At 34.4% G+C, this 18,425-nt stretch overlaps 1 protein-coding gene across 14 annotated transcripts in view; it reads right to left on the bottom strand.

Moving 5' to 3' along the window:
* Positions 1-18,425, bottom strand: part of Kiaa0586 (KIAA0586 ortholog) — a 158,884-nt gene that overhangs the window by 39,816 nt on the left and 100,643 nt on the right. For 5 of the 14 annotated variants that reach the window (XR_010044838.1, XM_063241016.1, XM_063241019.1 and 2 more), the window contains 3 exons: positions 17,860-18,011; positions 14,551-14,646; positions 13,564-13,666 (listed from right to left, as the gene is read on the bottom strand). The exons of 1 other annotated variant lie outside the window; for it this stretch is intronic. Coding sequence is in view for 9 of the 13 variants with exons in the window: in XM_063241016.1 (XP_063097086.1) it covers positions 13,564-13,666; positions 14,551-14,646; positions 17,860-18,011 (351 nt within the window). In the remaining 4 variants the exon portion in view is untranslated. Of the gene's footprint in view, positions 1-6,601; positions 6,608-13,563; positions 13,667-14,550; positions 14,647-17,859; positions 18,012-18,425 lie in introns of all 14 variants that reach the window. 8 more of the 14 variants (XR_010044839.1, XM_063241020.1, XR_010044840.1 and 5 more) reach the window with 6 other exon arrangements.

Genomic DNA, 18,425 nt, shown 5'->3' with positions numbered 1-18,425 from the left:
TATATTTAGCATGTGCAAGGACTTAGGCTCAATGCCCAGCATTACCAAAAACTTAAAGATGAAAACCAATACTACAAGTAAGATCACCTTAAATTTATAATTACCATTCTTAGGTGATGGCTAAGGAGCCCATAAAAGAAACTGTTAAAATAATGACAGGTATCACACAGCATTTCTCGTGCACATATTTTAATATATTTTATAATTAAGTTACACTGCTTTGTTTTGTGCTTTTGTGATAATAGAAATGATTATGTTTCTTAGCATTTATCTGTGGAAACAGGAATACTGATTGCTTCAGTACATAAAACATATCATGTTTCCCAATTTAGAGACAATCCACTGACCAGATTATTGCACTGACTCTTTGCACCCTAAAACCTGAAGCTGAACCCTTAAAAACACCTTTCCTTTTCCACTGGACCTTTCATCTTGTATTAGTAAGCATTTTCATTGCTGGGTCAAAATTCCTGAGATGCAGAACTTAACAGACAAGGTTAACTTGGCTCAGTGTTTCAGAGTCTGGTCCGTGGTTGGCTGGCTCCAAGACAGAAACATCATGACAAGAGGGTATGATGAAGAAAAGTTGCTTAATGCATAGTGGCTGGGATGCAAAGCAAGGAACCAGTGCCAGAGGGGAAGGAACTAGGGACCAGGGACTAGATACAATACCTAAGTCACACTTCCACGACCCACCAGACACATTCAGAAGTATGCTTCACTAATTCCCTAGGCAGCTGGCTCATAAGCCTTGCTAACTGTCGTATATCTCATGCTAGGTAATTCTGAGGGAAACCGAAGTACAGCAACATTTCGGGGTACAGATGGATACTATCTTTAGTATTTCCTGCCAAAAGTATTTTCCCCTCAGGTGTGTGTGTATGATCCTGAAGACTGCCATGGTACATTCCTCAGCCCTTTTTTATTTTTTTATTTTGAGACAAAGTACCAGTAAGTTACCAGCGCTGGCCTTGAACTTCTGATCTTCCTGCTTCAGTCTTCCAAGAAGCTGCAGTTACAGGCCTGTGCCATCAGGCCTGGTAAATAGAGATGACATGTTTTTAAAGTCAAAATTGGTTTGTGCAACCCTTTAGTCAAAATGGACCATTTTGACTAAATTTAGTGATTGAATCCAAGAAAATGTTAGTATTTAGATAACCATAAACTGAATTTCCATGTAAAAAGTGGGAAAAAGAAAAACTAAGACAAGATGTTGAGTCTTATATAGAAGTCATCAAGAATCAATACATCACTCATCAATGAACCAATTAATTCTGGTAACTGTGTTCAAAGCTTTTCTTAATGTATGAAATAACACTCTTGCCTTGGATTATTAAATTTACTTCTTAGACCTTGGGTTAAGTTATAAAAAGAATTGGTTTCACTTCTGTTCATAGGCACATTGATAATTTTCTACATACTTCTTTAGAAATTGTCCATTTCTACTTTTATGAGGTACTTATACTATAAAAATACAAACCCGATGGAATTGCATAAGCTTAACAGAAAAAGTTCTATCAAATGACTTTTTAATATCTCAAATACATATTAATGGTGAGAAGGAGAAGGGAATATAAAAATGTAAGATGTATTATGTACCAACTTCTCACAATGAATGTAACCATTATGCACTGCAAATGTACTAATAAAAATCAAAATTTAAATAAATAAATACATCTAAATTATTTCAGGGAAGACAAAAGGCAGATCATATGGGCCTTTTAAGTTATATGAGTTTATATTTTATTTGGTGTGGAAACAAGTCCTAAAAGGTTTTTGAACAGGAAGTTATATGATCTAATATATATTTTTAAAAAACAATTCTGAGTTAGGTAGATAATCTACAACAGGGGAGCACAAAGAAAAGTAGAGACCAGTACGTGTATTATGTACATGTACCAAATCCCCATGATGAATGTAATTGTTATATACTACCCCAGAAACATGTACTAATAAAAGTAAAAAATGTTTTGAATAAATAAATAGAAACTAGGAAAGACCAACTGAGAAACTTATCAATATAATATTAGTAATGAAAAATTTATGCTTAAAACATCAACTGCAAATCTGTGGAAGGTAACTAGAAGTATTCATGGACATAGAAGAGAATGTAAGCCATACTCCTGAAATTTCTGAAGTGATAGCAACTAAAGTAAAGAAGCAATTCCAGGAAGCTATAAAGGATCTTAGATCAGAAATAATCTCCCAGGCCAGAGGTTTAGCTCAATGACACAGCATCTGCCTGGCAAGTGTGAGGTACTGAATTCGATTTCCTGTACCCACAAAAAAATTTAAAAAAAGAAATAATCTCCCAGGTAAAAGAAGAAATGATAAACGTAATAAAAGAAATGCTGAACACATCTAAAGACCTAGTTTAAAAAATCAAGGAGCACTACAAAAAGATGGAAGGCTTGCATGAACAACATAAGCAAACAATAGAATACATAAAACAGATTCAAGGAGACATCCAGGAAATCAAACAAACCATATGAATGAATGTGAAGACAGACTTTCAGACCTAGAAGACAAGACTGCAGCCAGGGAACATGAAAGGAAAGATCTGTTAAAAATAATGAGGAACTAGGAAATAGCAATTCAACAGTTGCAAGATGATGCAAAGAAAAATAATGTAAGATAGGTGTAAATGAAAGAGAAGGTGACAACAAAAATATCAAAAGACTATTTACAGAAATAATAGCTGAAAATTTCCAAAACATGGGAAAAGAAACTGACATATAGGTAAGTAAAATATATAGAACTTCAATTAGCCATAACCAAAAAAATATACACCCAGACATACAATAATCACCACCTTAGAAATTCTACATAAGAACAGAATATTAAAAGCTATTAGAGGGGCTGGGGATTTAGCTCAGCGGCATCAGCGCCTGCCTTGAAAGCAGGCAGTCGTGAGTTCGATCCCTGGTACCGATAAAAACAAAAAAAAAAAAGACCAAAAAAAAAAAAAAAGCTATTAGAGAAAAGAGACAGATCACCTATAAAGGAAAGTCCATTAGAATCATAGCGGATTTCCCAACACAAACAATGAACTCAAGAGAAGCATGGAGTGAAGTATTTCAAATCCTGAAGGAAAATGATTTCCAACTCAGATTTATGTCCCCAGAAAAACTGTCCTTTAAAGTTTAAGGAGAAACAAGATACTTCCATGATAAAGAACAGCTCAAGAACTTCATGACCACCAAACTAACCATGAAAAGAATACTAAAAGATATTCTAGATAGACATCGGAAAGAACCACTAAGCAAGGCAAATAATTAAACAGAGGGGAAAGGGAACCAACAGCAAAAAGATAACATGACAAAAATAAACCAATATATATCAGTTATAACCATTAATGTAAATGGCCTCAATTCACCCATTAAAAGAAACAGACTGGCAAAATGGAACAAGAAACAACATCCAACAATATGCTACATACAAGAAACCTATCGAACCCAAAAGGAAACTCATACACTGAAAGTCAAAGGATGGAAAACAATACTTCACACAACAGGAACCCCCTAAGAAGCATGGGTAGCTATTCTGTTTGCAGACAATGTGAATTTCAAATCAAAAATAATCAGAAGAGATAAAGAAGGTCACTACATAACCAGGTAGGAAAAAACTTCAAGAGGAAGAGATAACAATTCTAAATATACATGTACCACATAAGGGAGCATCTAGCTATATAAAATAAATATTAATAGAAATGAAAAATCAAATAAGCAATAACACAATTATAATGGGAGACATTAACACCCCATTAATGCAAAAGAGAAGTCAACTAGACAGAAAATCAGAAAAGAAATAACAGAACTGAATCACACCTGTGAACAAATGGACTCAGTGGATGTGTACAAAGGGTTCCACCCAACAACATCAGAATACATATTCTTCTAAGCTGCACATGGGACAGTCTGTAAAACAGACCATATACTAGCCACAGAACATGCTTAAGGAGATGCAAAACAATCGAAATTATCTCATGCCTTAAGGAAATGCACAACAATCAAAATTATCTCATGCATTATTATCTGGCCATAGTGCTATAAAACTGGAACTTAATGACAAAAGCAATTGCAAAAACTCCATAGACACACGGAAATTAAATAACACTCCTGAACAATCAATGGGCCATAGAAGAAACTACAAGAAATTAAACAGTATCTACAACTAAATGAAAATACAAATACATATTACTGGAACCTGCGGGATGCAACGAAAGCAGTTCTCAGAGGAAAATTTATTGCGGTGAACTCTCACATCAAGAAAACTGAACAAACACAAACAGCCAGATGCTATACCTCAAGCATCTACAAAAAGAAGACCAAGTCAAGCCCAAAGCCAAAAGAAGGGAGGAAATTATAAAGATCAGTGTGGAAGTCAATGCAATAGAGACTAAGAAAACAATACAAAGAATTAATGAATCAGAGTCGGTTCTTTGAAATAATAAATAACATCAAAAAGCCCCTGCCAACCTTATTTTTAAAAGGAAAGAAAAAACTCAAAGTCATGCAATAAGGAATGAAAAGGTGAAATCACTACAGATCCTGTGGAAATACAGAAGATCAGAAGATCATCAATACCTATTTTGAAAACCTCTCATGGGTTTGATAACACAGAAGAAATGGACAGATTCCTAGAAACATATGAATTACCAAAGCTGAATCAAGAAGATGGTAAAACTGTTGAATAGTTATTAGAACCTTACCAATGAAGAAAAGCACAGGTCCTTATGGATTCACTGTGGAATTTTACAAGAAATTCAAGGAAGACTTAATGCCAACAATCCTCAAACTCTTCAATAAAATTGAAAGGGAAGCAATTGTCCCTAACTCATTCCTGGAAGCACGTATGACCCTAATACCAAAACCAGAGAAAGACCCAACCAAAAAGAGAACTCCAGGCCAATCTCCCTAATGAACACAGATGTAAGAATCTTCAATAAAATACTGGTAAACAGCATGCAGCAAGTCATCATGAAGATCATATATTACAATCAAGTGGGATTCGTCCCAGGAATACAGGGATGGCTTAACATATGCAAATCAATAAATGTAATTCATCGTATCAATAGAACCAAAAATAACTACATAATCATCTCAATAGATGCAGAAAAAGCTTTTGATAAAGTCCAACAGTCATTCATTATAAAAACCCTACGGAAAATTGGAATAGATGATCTTTTCCTCAATCTGATAAAAGCCATCTATGACAAACTAATAGCCAGCATCATATTAAATGGTCAAAAACTGAAAGCTTTCATTCTAAATTCAGGACAAGACAAGACTGTCCACTATTACCAATCCTACTCAGTATAGTGCTAGAAATATTAGCCAGAGCAATTGGAGGAGAGAGAAATAAAACAAAGATAGAAAGGAAGAAGTTAAACTATCATTATTTGCAGATGACCTGATACTTTATATAGAAGACCCCCAAAACTCCATTGAAAGACTTCTAGGTAAAATAATCAAATTCAGTAATGTAACTGTATACAAAGTCAGCACTCAAAAATCAACACATGTTTATAGCAGCACAATTTGTAATAGCTAAATCTTGAAAACAACCCAAATGCCCATAAACTGAGGAATGGATAAAAAAAAGATGTGGTATTTTTATACAATGGAATAGTAATCAGCTATAAAGAAAGACCACATTGAGTATTTTATAAGTAAACAGATGTGACTTGAGACCATACTTGTAAGTGAAATAAATCAAATTCACATGTGTAAATACCATATTGTCTCCCTAGTGTAAGAAACTGAAAGAGTAAATAAGATACAAAATCTTCAATAAATATTGTGAAAGAGTAAGAAACTGCTCAAAGAGGAAAAAAACCACAGGGAAAAAGAAAAGAAGCAAGAGAAATGAGTAAGATATAAATTCATATATATACACTTAAGATTACTAAGATGTTTGTACTACTATTAGTTCTTGGAACAAAACAAATAACATCCCTAGGAGCAGATCAATTTTGCATGACTATATCTGGTAATTCAAATAAGATTTATAGAGATAACTATGCAAAACAACAAAAATTGTTTTTTGTTTCTACCACCTTGTTTTGAAAGCCTACATTGTTATTGTTTCGGCTCTTAGATAGTTATTTATTTGTTGTTTTGGTTTTTCCTCTAATACACATAGATGTACATGTATATACTTACATATGCCTAGAACTTCACCTAAAGAGTTTACAAGAATTGATTTTAGTATTGTGACAGTATGGACTAAATTGAAGAAAAGAAGACATCATGGTAGCCATTGATAATTTCCTATCATTTTGATTCAAAAGCCAATAATGCTTTTATTCTTGGTTTGGGTCTGTTTTCAATTATTTGATATGTATGAAGATATGGACAGCTATTTTGAAAAAAATAAGAGAAATTATGGTAGCCATTATTGATTTCCTAATGTCTAGTCTTGACAGCACTTAAAGCTTTCATTCTTGTGTTTTGATTGCTTTTATACTATGTGTATTAACTTACTAGGTATAAAGGTATGGACAACTATTTTGAAGACGAGACATTATATTATGGTAGCCAATGTTGATTTCCTGCTTTTTCTGAAATCCTGCGTTAATTGCTGTTTTACTTTGCACTACTTTGTTCTGCTTTGTTTTGTTTTGTTTTATTCTTTTTAAAATAAAAAAGTGGGCATCTGAAACGAATAGACACTTCTCAGATGAAGAAGTACAAACAGCAAATAAATATATGACAGAATGTCCAACATCACTGGTCATTCAAGAAAAGCAAATTAAAACAACACTGAGATTCCATCTCACCCCAGAAAGAATGGCTGTTATCAAGAAATCAATGAATAACAAATACTGGACAGGCTGTGGGGGAAAAGGAACTCTTTTCTGCTCTTGGTGGGGGTGTAGACTGGTGCAGCCACTGTGAAAATCAGGGTAGAGATTCTTCAAGAGACCATACTCTTAGGTGAAATACATTGGACATACATATTTAAATATCTCATTGTTTCTCTGATGTGAGAAACCCAAAGAGAAAAAAAGAAGCAAAATAGAAAACAGATATTAGGAAGCAGGAAAAAAATGTTCAAATGTGAAGAACAAGGGAGGGGGAAGGGGGAAGGGAAGGGAGGGAAAAGAAAAAAATAGAAACAAAGCTTTTGTAAATAAGGAGTGCAAGAGGGGTGTTAGAGGGAAGGGAAATGGGGAAAAAAGAAGACACAGACTTATTTTGTATAGGTACAAATTCCCTATAATAATATGATCATTATGTATACCAAAAGTATACTAATAAAATTAATTTGAAAAAAACAGTCTACTGCAGCATGGGCTAGTGGGTCAATGGGTCTGTGGCATGGGTTTACGGCCTTTAGCAACCCACTGTAAGTTTAGACAAATGTTTCTTTTTTATTATAATCATTGAAACATTAGGTGTGCAAATAAATAGGCTTCACGGTGACACTCACATACATGTGTATATCTTGTCTCCTTCCTTCATCTTTTTCCCCTTTATTAAAAGTCCCTCCTTTACTTTTCTATTTTCCACATATTAGAGAAAATGTGTGATATCTATCTTTCTGTGTCTGGTTTAACACGATTTTCTCTAGTTTCATCCACTTTCCTGCAAATGACATAGTTTCACTCTACTACGTGGCTGAGTAGTACTATGTTGTCTATATGTATCATCATACCTCAGCAATGCTAATAGTGCCACAATAAATACGGGCATGCAAGTGACTTCAACTCCTTTGGAATAGCGGGGTCATAAGGTAGATCTAGTTTTAGTTTTGAGGAACCACCATACCATTTCTTACTGTGGCTGTACTAATTTGCTCTCCCATCAATACTGCCTATGAGTTCTTTTCCTTCCACATCTTCCTTTGGAGAAGTATCTTTTCAGGTCACTCTTCCATTCTGATAGGATTACTTATTCTTCAATTGTTGTAGTTTTGAATTCATTATGGACACTGAGTATGAACCTTTGACATGGTCTTCCTGGCCAGTGCTTGGCTTCTCCTCTAGTGACTGTGTTCTGCCCATGGGAGACAGGGCCTGTGTCTGTCTCTTTTTGGAGGCATCTGACCTTCCGGAGACTTAGGCTACTTAGTTGTTTTCTACCATACACTGTCTGATGAGTGAAAGAAATGTTATCATTTTGTAGTTTGTCTAACATTTTATTATAGTTCGGGTGGAAATAAATAATGTTCTTTTTCCTTTCTTCATTCAGAAACAAAACTCCAAAATTTAGCAACATTTCAAAGTAAATTTCTCTTTTTACTAACCAATAAAGTCTTCTTTGTGGAAGACTTCTCCAGACAATGCTTTTTACACATTTAAATCTATGGACTCTGAGCAAACTTGTTGGTCTGTGTCCTGGTCACTATCACAGATTTACACATTTTGTTTTTGCATTGTTCTTTGTGCTGGAAACTGAACCCAGGGCCTCACTCATGCTAGGCAAGCATTCCACCACTGAATTACACCCTCAACCCCTGTCCCCACACATATGTTTTTGAAATCACTAGCATACTCTAAGATGACAAAAAATAATAACTTATAAAACTATTACCTATGGCTTAAAATTACTAAGATCAACTATAGTTCTAACAGCTATAGTAATTTAGTTATACGCAAACGCAAACAAAATTTAAAACCAAAAACATCACTATACTAAGGTACAAAAATGATTTTACTTGCACAAGTGGCCAAAAATAGCTTCTAAATATATGCAAGTTTTGAATTTCCTAATTCCTATGTGTCATAAAGCGTGTGAGACAAGAAAGGCACTGAGGTGGCTAGGTGCTATCCTCAGGACATGAAGCCAAGAGGCAGGCCATGAGATCCTGTGAGAACACTTCCCACAAAAATGTAAACTGACTCTGGCAAATTACTGCAATTACATCTATTAATTTAAGCAATTTGATATATATTTTCTGAGCAACATGAAAAAATCTACAAAACTGAAGAATGCTGTGACTTCCAAGCAACTCTGACAACTCAATCTGCCTTACCATTTAATCATAACGCATAACAACTAATTTTTCTCCATTGATTGTAGTATATAATTAGTATGTTTGACTCTCCAATTTTTTGTTTATTTGTTCTGAGACAGGGTCTTGTTATGTAGTGCAGGCTGGCCCTGAACTCACTATGTAGTCTGGGCTGGCATGGAACTCATAGTCAACCTCCTGCCTCAGTCTCCCAAGTGTAGTACTATGCCCAGCTATCCTTAGTATTTTCTTTAAAAAAACACTAAACAAGAAAAACAGTTTTAAAAAGTAAACTATTTTAGCACATTACTTTTTAGAACTTGTTTCTGGGTCCAGAGCTGAGTTTAACATTAATTTCTTATTTGTATAAAGAAATTTAACTTCTATAGCAAAAGATGTCATGAAAGTTAACTTGCACAGTAGATTTTCATAAAAATGAAAATAACTTTTCAGTTACTTTTTTGTTTGTTTGTTTTTTAGTACCAGGAATTGAACTCAGGACCTTGCGCTTGTCAGGTAGGCACATATGCCATATCCAGCCCCAAAAATCACTTTTTAAAGTAACTTTCACTATAAAATTGCTAGACACATTAATCAGGACATACAGTCAGACAAGTGGTATCATGTGGTCAAACATATGCCCAATGAATTAATTACCAAGGGTATTGTAGGGTATCATTTAACCATCTTTCAGAACAATCAAATTAATTTCCCTCTTTTACATTAAAATTTAAAAGTAATCATAAAGGAAGAAAGGAAAATGTAAGAATTTTATAGATTTCTCAGCATCACAGTGCTGGAACCCATGTCCTGCCATATCTGCAGTTTGGGCAGAGTTGGTATTGCTAATAAACTGCTTGATGTCTTTATATGTACATATTAAACCACAGAACACTATAAAATGAAATATATGGTACTTCCTCCTGAAATAGCCATTAGTTGAAGTTCAAGTATTTTTAGAACCATTTAGCTCCCAGGAAAGATATGAGTTTGAGTCCCCTGTGGAAAGTGAATTTCCTTATCTTCAAGGCCTCTGTGTAAGACACAGATTGAATTGCTTCAGGGTCACTCAAAGTCTCGAGTGCCCTAGAGATTATTTTGGCACTTTGACTCTCATGTTGTCTGAAATGTTTGGCAATGCCTCAGAATTTCATAAAAGAAGAAGAAGAAAAAAAACTGAAACCCACAAAATTTATGGGAAAAAAGTCATAATTAGGTGCATTTGCCAAGGCAATCATATTCATTCAGGAAATACTCATGAAGATGTGTCTCAGTTATGGCTTCAGTTTAAACAGCTTTTAACAACTCACTGGGTAGTTACAATTCAATATGTCTTACTCAAGGCAGAAACAGGTCAGCTCTACTTTTTGTGATAGATGTAAAATTAAATGCACAAAATTTCAAACATGTTCTAAACCTTTCCTAAGTAAAACTTTCTCCCACTGGCTAACACCTTCGATTTCTTACAATTTTTACTGACTTACTAAATGTCAACTGGACATTACTTAACAGCATTGTCATATGTGAATGAAAATGCATCTATTGCCATCCTGTGGCCATTTCTGTGTATATAAAAATGAAAACAATGTGACTTCTAAAGAGATTTTAGTCTCAAAATCTAACCACAGATATTTTCATATGAATTAATGCACTTCTAATTTTAAGAAAAAAATTTTAAAAACCAAACTAAATGAACTATAACTGACCAACAGTGGTAACAGTGAGTATCAAGAGATGTTTTCTTAGGAACATTTATTTTCTCATACTACACAACTATCATGATTAATTTTTAAATCACCAAGAGAACACTTTAATAGGCAACTTTGCAAAGGATTCTAAAATATAATTCAACATTAATGTACTGTGCTTAGGTTTTTAAAAAGCCAGAGCCAAGGTTCTGAAAAGTCAGAGTAAAAGAAGAGGTGAAAAAAATGGAAAAGCTAAACCACATGGCATAATCTTGGTATGTATGAGATGCACAGGCTCAAAGGCCCATGCTAAGCAACGCTCCTCCACTTAGCCCTGTTTCAGCCCTGGCGTAATCTAAGTAAACCGCCATAAGCACTTTTCCTTCATTTATGTCCATAGTAATATTTGCAATTACAATAGCATTTAACAACATGTACTCAACTATTACTTGAAAGTTAAATAAAAATCAGCTCTTATTTTTTCAAATCCATTTATTTCAAGAGAAAAAAATCAGCTCTTAAAGCAAAAAATAACCAAAAACAAAAAAAACTCTACTACTCAAAATATTCTTAATATTTCTTTCTGGTTTGTATAAAGTTTTTAAACAAAAGAGATCTTAATTTCCACTGCCAAATTTTCAAAACTTGGGTTATATGAGATGTAAAGAACTGAAAAGCAAGAAGGCAAACAAAGCACAAAGCCAACAGCCTTGCAGAAGTATAAAGACAGCATCAAAATAACTTAATGCTGACTGTGAGATTCTACAACTTTGATAACACAGAAGTATAGAAAATTTCATGCCTATAATAATATGTAATATGAGAATTATTTGTTTTTATATTATAATTGTTGGTCGGTGTCACTCCACACCACTAAACAGTTGTTACAAAATTGTTAACAGTCATAAATCTTGCCTGAAGCATAGTATAACTTAAGACAGATAGCAATGACATACAGATAGATCTAGGTACAGAAAAAAGGACTGATATTTAATTTATACAAGAATCAAAAAAGTAGCCAGGCTTGGTGGTACATGCCTATAATCCTAACACTCAGAAGGCTGAGGCAGGAGAATCATTGCAAGTTTGAGACCAGCCTGCACTACAAAGTGAGCTCAAGGCTAGCCTGAACTGCATAGACTCAAAGAGACCCCTCCCAAAGAATCAAAAGGTAACGTTAAGAAAAAACACTAAAGATTTAAAAAATCAATTATGAATAATGCTTATTGGTAAAATACAAGATTCTTCATCCAAATCAACAAAAATGTGAGAGAAAAAGAAACTAGAGACAAGACAACAACGTACATAAAAGCAAAGAATTATCATTATAGAGAGGTGCAAGGGGCAGGTTAACAAGGGCATCTCTTATCATGTACTAAACTAAAATCAAAATGGTTCAAGGATCTAAATGTTAAAGCAGAAACAATCAGCTGGAAGATAAAATAGTTCTCTGGAAGACATAGGCATAGTAGCCAAGGACTTTCTGAACAGATCCCCAATTGCACAAGAAATAATATCAAGAATCAACAAATGGGATTATATTAAATTAAAAAGCTTCTACACAGCAAATGAAACAACCAGCATAGTGAAAAGACAACCTACCAATTTGCCAGCTGTTTCTGAGACAGAGGACTAGAATATCTAGGATATACAAAGAACTCAAAAAAATCAAAGCCACCAAAATAAAAAACACTCAAAAAATGGGTAACTGGAATGAACAGACACTTCCCCAAGAAATATAAATAGCCAACAATACATGAAAAAATGTTCAACATCTTTGGTCTCACAGAAGTATACATACAAAACTGAGATTCCATTTTGCTCCAGAAAAAATAGCTCTCATCAAGAAATCAAACAATAATAAATGCTGGAGAGGCTGCAGGGGGAAAAAAAAAAAGAATCCTTCTGCCTTGTTGGTACGAATGTAAACTAGTATAACCACTATGGAAATCAGTATAAATATTACTCAAAACTTAAAACTAGAAATTCCATTCAATCTAGCTATTTTTCTCCTACGTATCTTTCTGAAAGAATTAAAGACATCATTTATAGTGATACATGCCTACCCATATTTACAGCACCACAACTCATGATAGCTAAGTCTTGGAAGCAGCCTATATGTTCATCAATACATGAAAAAAGAAAATATGGTATTTATACCTCGTAGAGTATAACTATGCCATAAAGAAGGATAAACTTGAGTTATTTGTAGAAAATGAGAGCATAATATTAAAATAAGTCAGACGTACAAGCTTAAATAAAATGATTTCTCTTGTATAGAACCCAAAATATAAACCAGGTATAATGGCAAACACCTGTAATCCCAGTGCTCTGCAGTCTGAAGCAGGAGGATTGCTGTGAGCTCAAGGCCAGCCTGAACTACATAGTGAGACCCTGTCTCAAAAAAGACCCCCCCAAAAAAGAAACCCAAAATATAAACAAATTAAAGAGCAAAATAAAAGACAGATCATAGAAAACAGGGAGATAGATCTTTTGCAAAAAGAAAAATCAACCAAAAGATGAAGGGGCCATGGAGGGGAAGGGGATATAAAAAGAGAATTATAATGTATTATGTACATATACCAACTCCACACAAGAAATGTAGTCATTATGTACTGCAAACACAATACCAGCAGAAAATTTTTAAATGGTGGGATACAGGTAAAAGGGGAGATGGATATGACTGGAATACATTATAAGCACTGATCCCCAAACACGAAACTAGGGGAAAAAGTGAGTGAAGGAGGGGTGATGGAGGGTAAAATGATTCAAGTTTATTACGTACATGCAGATGTCTTTCAAAATAAAACCTATTAATTAAGCAATATGCACTAAAAAATGTGAAAAAAATTTCTCATCATATTTGTTTAATACTAGGACAAGTATCAAACTATTGTATTATTATGAAAAGCCTTACCTTGCAAAAGAGAAATATCAGATATATTTTGTACACACATTAAACGACTTTGTACTGGCATGTGTTCAACCTGCTTAACATCCTGATCTTGCTTTTGTTGATTCTGAAGAACATAAGACATGAAGTCATATTACATTTTTTAACCTTAAAAATTAAATAAAATTATTCAAGTATTTATTATTATATAAAACTTTAACAATATAGTTGTTTTCAAATTACCTTGTCATTTGATTATTTATTAGCAGTTCTATGGTAGTAGAATATAAGTTTTAAAAAATGACTGCAAGACAATTTTTAAAATGATTTAAAATTTTTTTAAATGATTACAAGGAAATTTAAAATATTTTTATAATGTACACAAGTTTCAAATACTTCAGTCATTTCTTATTTTGTTAGAGAATTCAGAACTACTTATAAAACTATTCTAGATTTATATACACATCGTAGACTTAGACAACAAACAATTCTGCTGTAAGTTCCTCTATATAACATTTTTGTATAAAATGAAAATTTACATAATACAGTGGAATTTTCAGAGTTTATATATATAGTAACATAATTTAATTTTCCCACATGTGAGAAGGTATTGTTATCCTCCATTTGCTATTCAAGAAATGCATGTTCCCCATGTATGGTGGTGCACGCCTATCACTTCAGCCCTTGGGAAGCTGAGGAAGGAGGATCACTATGAGTTCGAGACCAGTCTAGGCTACAAGACGAGTTCATGGCCAGCCTGCACTACACGAGAATCTTGTCTCAAAAAAAAAAAAAAAGAAAGAAACACATGCTCCACCATAAGCCCTATCATCTTTCTTCCTTGCCTATAACTAACTGTATCCAAAATTTACAAGTCAACAATTTCTTAACAACCAAATCACAAACTGCAATGACCATAGCCATTTTCTTTTTTTATTTGATGTACTTTGTTATGAATGACTTCTAAAAACAGCGAGCAGGTACACATTCACAGGAACTTTTAGTCCTCACCAGTGAGCGTAGGCAGGACACCTGAGGCTTCTGTCCATGTGCTCCAGCTCTCAAAAGTGCAGCACCTCTTGGAGAGGCAGATGTGAGTGGCTTTAGCTACAGTGGTAACAAACAACAAGCCTCAACTCTGACTTTTCAAATGCAGTTATCAGTTACAGTAAGTTTCTCTCTCGAAGGGAATACAATTTCAGTGTATATTCGAAGACAGGAGTTACAGGTTGAACATCTCTACTTCAAAACTGCAAACTCTGAAATGCTCCAAAATCCCAAACTCTTTGTGTACTGGTATATTAATGCCTCAAGTAGAAAATTTTCCACTTGACCTCAAGTGATAAGTGGCAACTAAGAATACAAACACACTAAATATATAAAATTATCTTTAGACTATGTGTCTAAGGTGTACAGGAAACAAATTTTGTGTTTGGACTTGGGCCCTAGCGCCAAGGCATCTCATTAAGTGTATGTAAATCACTTTTTAAAGGCCTGAAATCCAAGCATTTCAGAGATGGGCCATTCAGCTCAAACTGCTTGCCATCCCTGGCTCTGACTGCTGACTCAGAGCCTCTGTACTGCTTCTATCCTTGCTCCAGAGAACAGGAGCCCTGGATAGTCGAGGCCTGAGTCCAAGTTGGCCAGGCTGCTCTCTGGCTTTGACCATGAGCAAGTTACTGAACACTGATTTCGTCATTCATAAAATGAGGATAATAAGAACAAATACTTCATTAGCTTGTCATAAAGATTAAATGAGTTAAAACATAAGGAATTTAGGATCTAGCAAAGTAAGCTCTGTAAGTAAGTGTGTTATCATTACTAAAGAAATTAACAGCCAGGCATGATGGTGCATGCCTGTAATCCCAGTACTCTGAAGGCTGAGACAGGAAAACTGTTGAGAGTTCAAGACCAGCCTGTGGGGGCTGGGGATTTAGCTCAATGGCATAACTGCCTGCCTGGCAAGCATGAGGTCGTGAGTTCAATGCCTGGTACCAAAAGAAAAGACCAGCCTGTGCTACTAAATGAGTTCACAGCCAGCCTGAACGGTATAATGAGATCCTGTCTCAAAAAGCCAAAAAAAAAAAAAAAAAAAAAAAAAAAAAAGGGAGGAGCAGAAAAAAAGAAATTAACAAGAAATTTTAAAGAAATCTAACAAAATTTATTTCTTGAGGTTCACTCTTCTGCAAACACTTTGTAATTTTATTTAACAACAGGCCAACAATTAAAAGCCAGCAATCTTTTAAATTTTAACAGCTTTACTGAGGTGTGACAAGGTAATGAACTATGTATATTTAAAATGTACGGCTGCTAAGTTCTGACATACGTACATGGAACAATCATCATCCTCGGGGTAATACAATGTACGCATTCATCCATCTCGAGTTTTCTCATGCCACTCTGGATTTGCTTCCTATTCCCCTCTCCACTTCATCTCTCACCATCCCCAATAAAGATAGAAAATGCTTTTTGTCAATGCATTTTCTAGAAATTTATATAAATGGAATCATAAAGTATGTATTTTGGGAAAGGGGAGCCAATTTCTTTGATTCGACCTTTTTGCAAGAAAAATCATGTTCTATGTATCAGTAGTTCATGCATTTTTATCATTGATCAGTATTCCATTGTATAGGATATAAAATGATCTGTCCATTCAGTTGAACATTTGTGCTGTTCATTTTTGGCTAGTACAAATACAAAGTTGTGATGAATATTTATATACATGACTGTATAGACAGGTTTTTGGTTTCTCTTGGGAAATTAGGAGTAAAATGCAGGAATAAATGTATCAGGTGTGTGTTTTATTTTTAAGAAATAGCCAGGCTGTTTCCAAAGTAGCTGGATCACTTTACATTTCCAATGGCACCCTCTCAGATTTAATTGTTCTACATCCTTGCTAACACAGGTACTTGCTATGAGTCTTTTGAATTTTACGAATGCACAGTGGCATCTGACTGTGATTTCATTTTCATTTTCCTAGTGACTAACAATGCTGAGAACCTTCTTTCGGTGTTTCATTTTGTTTTTTAAGATAAGGTCTTGAACTCATAGCAACCCTCCTGTCTCAGTCTCTGAGCACTGAGATTACTTAGCCTGACCAGCTAAGAATCCTATGCTTATTTGGCACTCACCTATCTTCCTTGAAATGTTTGTTCAAATCTTTTGCTTCTCTTCCAATTGGACTGTCTTCCCAGTATACAGTTCTGAGAGGTTTTCTTCCCCCTCATTTTTCTTTTTTTGAGACACAGTCTTGAGGTGCAGTTCAGACTAGCCTCAAACTTGCGGCAATCCCCTTGCCTTAGGTCTGCCAGCGCTGGGATTACAGGCATGTGCCACAGGCCTGGCACTGAGAGTCCTTTACACAGTATATTCAGGATGCAAGTCTTCACTGTACTGTAGATAATTTGCAGATACTTTCTCCCAGTGTGTATCCTGTCTTTTTATTCTTTTAATGTTATGTGTTTTGAGGAGTTACTTTTGATAACCAGTTGTTAAATTCTTTTTCATAGATAATGCAATTGGCATGACATCCAGAAACTTTTGCCTAACTCATGGTCACAAAAATGTTTCTTTTACGTACAAGTTATTAACAGATACTTATTCATTATTAAATAGCTTTTCCTAATTTCTGCTTGGTCACGTATTAGTAATAGTGAGTTCTCCTAATGATATGCACCAGAAGTAATTTTTATCTTATACATTTTTTGTTTTCCTCAACACTACAAAGTATTACGTGATACCATCCAATGCTTATTTACTGAATTAGTCCACAATAAGTGATTTGCCAATACATGAACATAAAACTGTTCTTAATAACATAAGCATTTTTAAAATTAATGTCTTAGAAAATAATTATCCTACTTTTTCAGTATACAAGATTTCATGGGCCATGATCTTCACTCATTATGATATTTGTAATGTTTTCAGTGAACACATTATATAAATTTTAATATGATAAATATTTATCTAATATCTACTATATACAAATCATCCAGCTAAGTACAGATATAAATGACAATAGCTACCAAACTAGATGTCAGACATCTTATATATTCTAATTTTAATCTTTAACTTGAAGATTTTCATCTTCAAATCTTTTTATCATCTTTAAATTCAGGCTTAGAAGAGTTTATTAAAGAATGTGTTCAAGGGTGTGGCTAGATACTGGCTAAGCTTTGTATTCAGGATTGAGTCAGTAAACAAAGGAGGCATGATTTGAGGCTGACTCCAAAGACTATGTTTTAAGATAGTGTATCAGTGAAAAGACAATACTGTTAAAATTCTTATTTTAGTAAAGTGAAGATGCTCTGAATTTGGTACCTGACAGACCTCAGCTGCTTCCGGTAAATGTACAACACTTCCTTGTGCTCTCAGCGGTGCTATGGAAAGACCAGCACTGGAATCTGGCTGCAACTCCAACTCTCCCAAACTCATTGGGCCACGACTAGCACAGGAATCTTCACAAATACCACCTGTTAGCAAATATGTGAGCAAAAACTAAAATAAACTGGTTACCTTAGAGAAGAACAAGTAATTAACTAAAGCTACCAATACTTCTTTGCCATACTACAAACAGCAGTGTACTTTAACCAAAAACATCTGGTATCAAGCCTTTGATGAAATTAAAATCAAAGCTCATAGAGAATGCCCTGGAGATTCTACGTCAAGCTCCATCAAGTTCCCCCTGCATCCCTCCCAAGCCTTTCCTACATGCCAAACCATGTTCTCCTGCTTATCTTTTTTTTTTTTTATTTAAAGAAAGATAAAAACAGAATAGAAAACGGGCAGAAATAGTACATACTTTCAAAGAAAAGAAATAAACAATAATAAATCACTAGTTGATGTATACATATTGTCCCCCCACAAATAATTGTTCAAGATACAAA

This window comes from Cavia porcellus, unplaced genomic scaffold (assembly GCF_034190915.1).
Source record: "Cavia porcellus strain 051 isolate PalLab524CR breed Dunkin Hartley unplaced genomic scaffold, mCavPor4.1 scaffold_31, whole genome shotgun sequence".
Taxonomy (NCBI): domain Eukaryota; kingdom Metazoa; phylum Chordata; class Mammalia; order Rodentia; family Caviidae; genus Cavia; species Cavia porcellus.
This window is presented reverse-complemented; position numbering and strand designations above follow the sequence as displayed.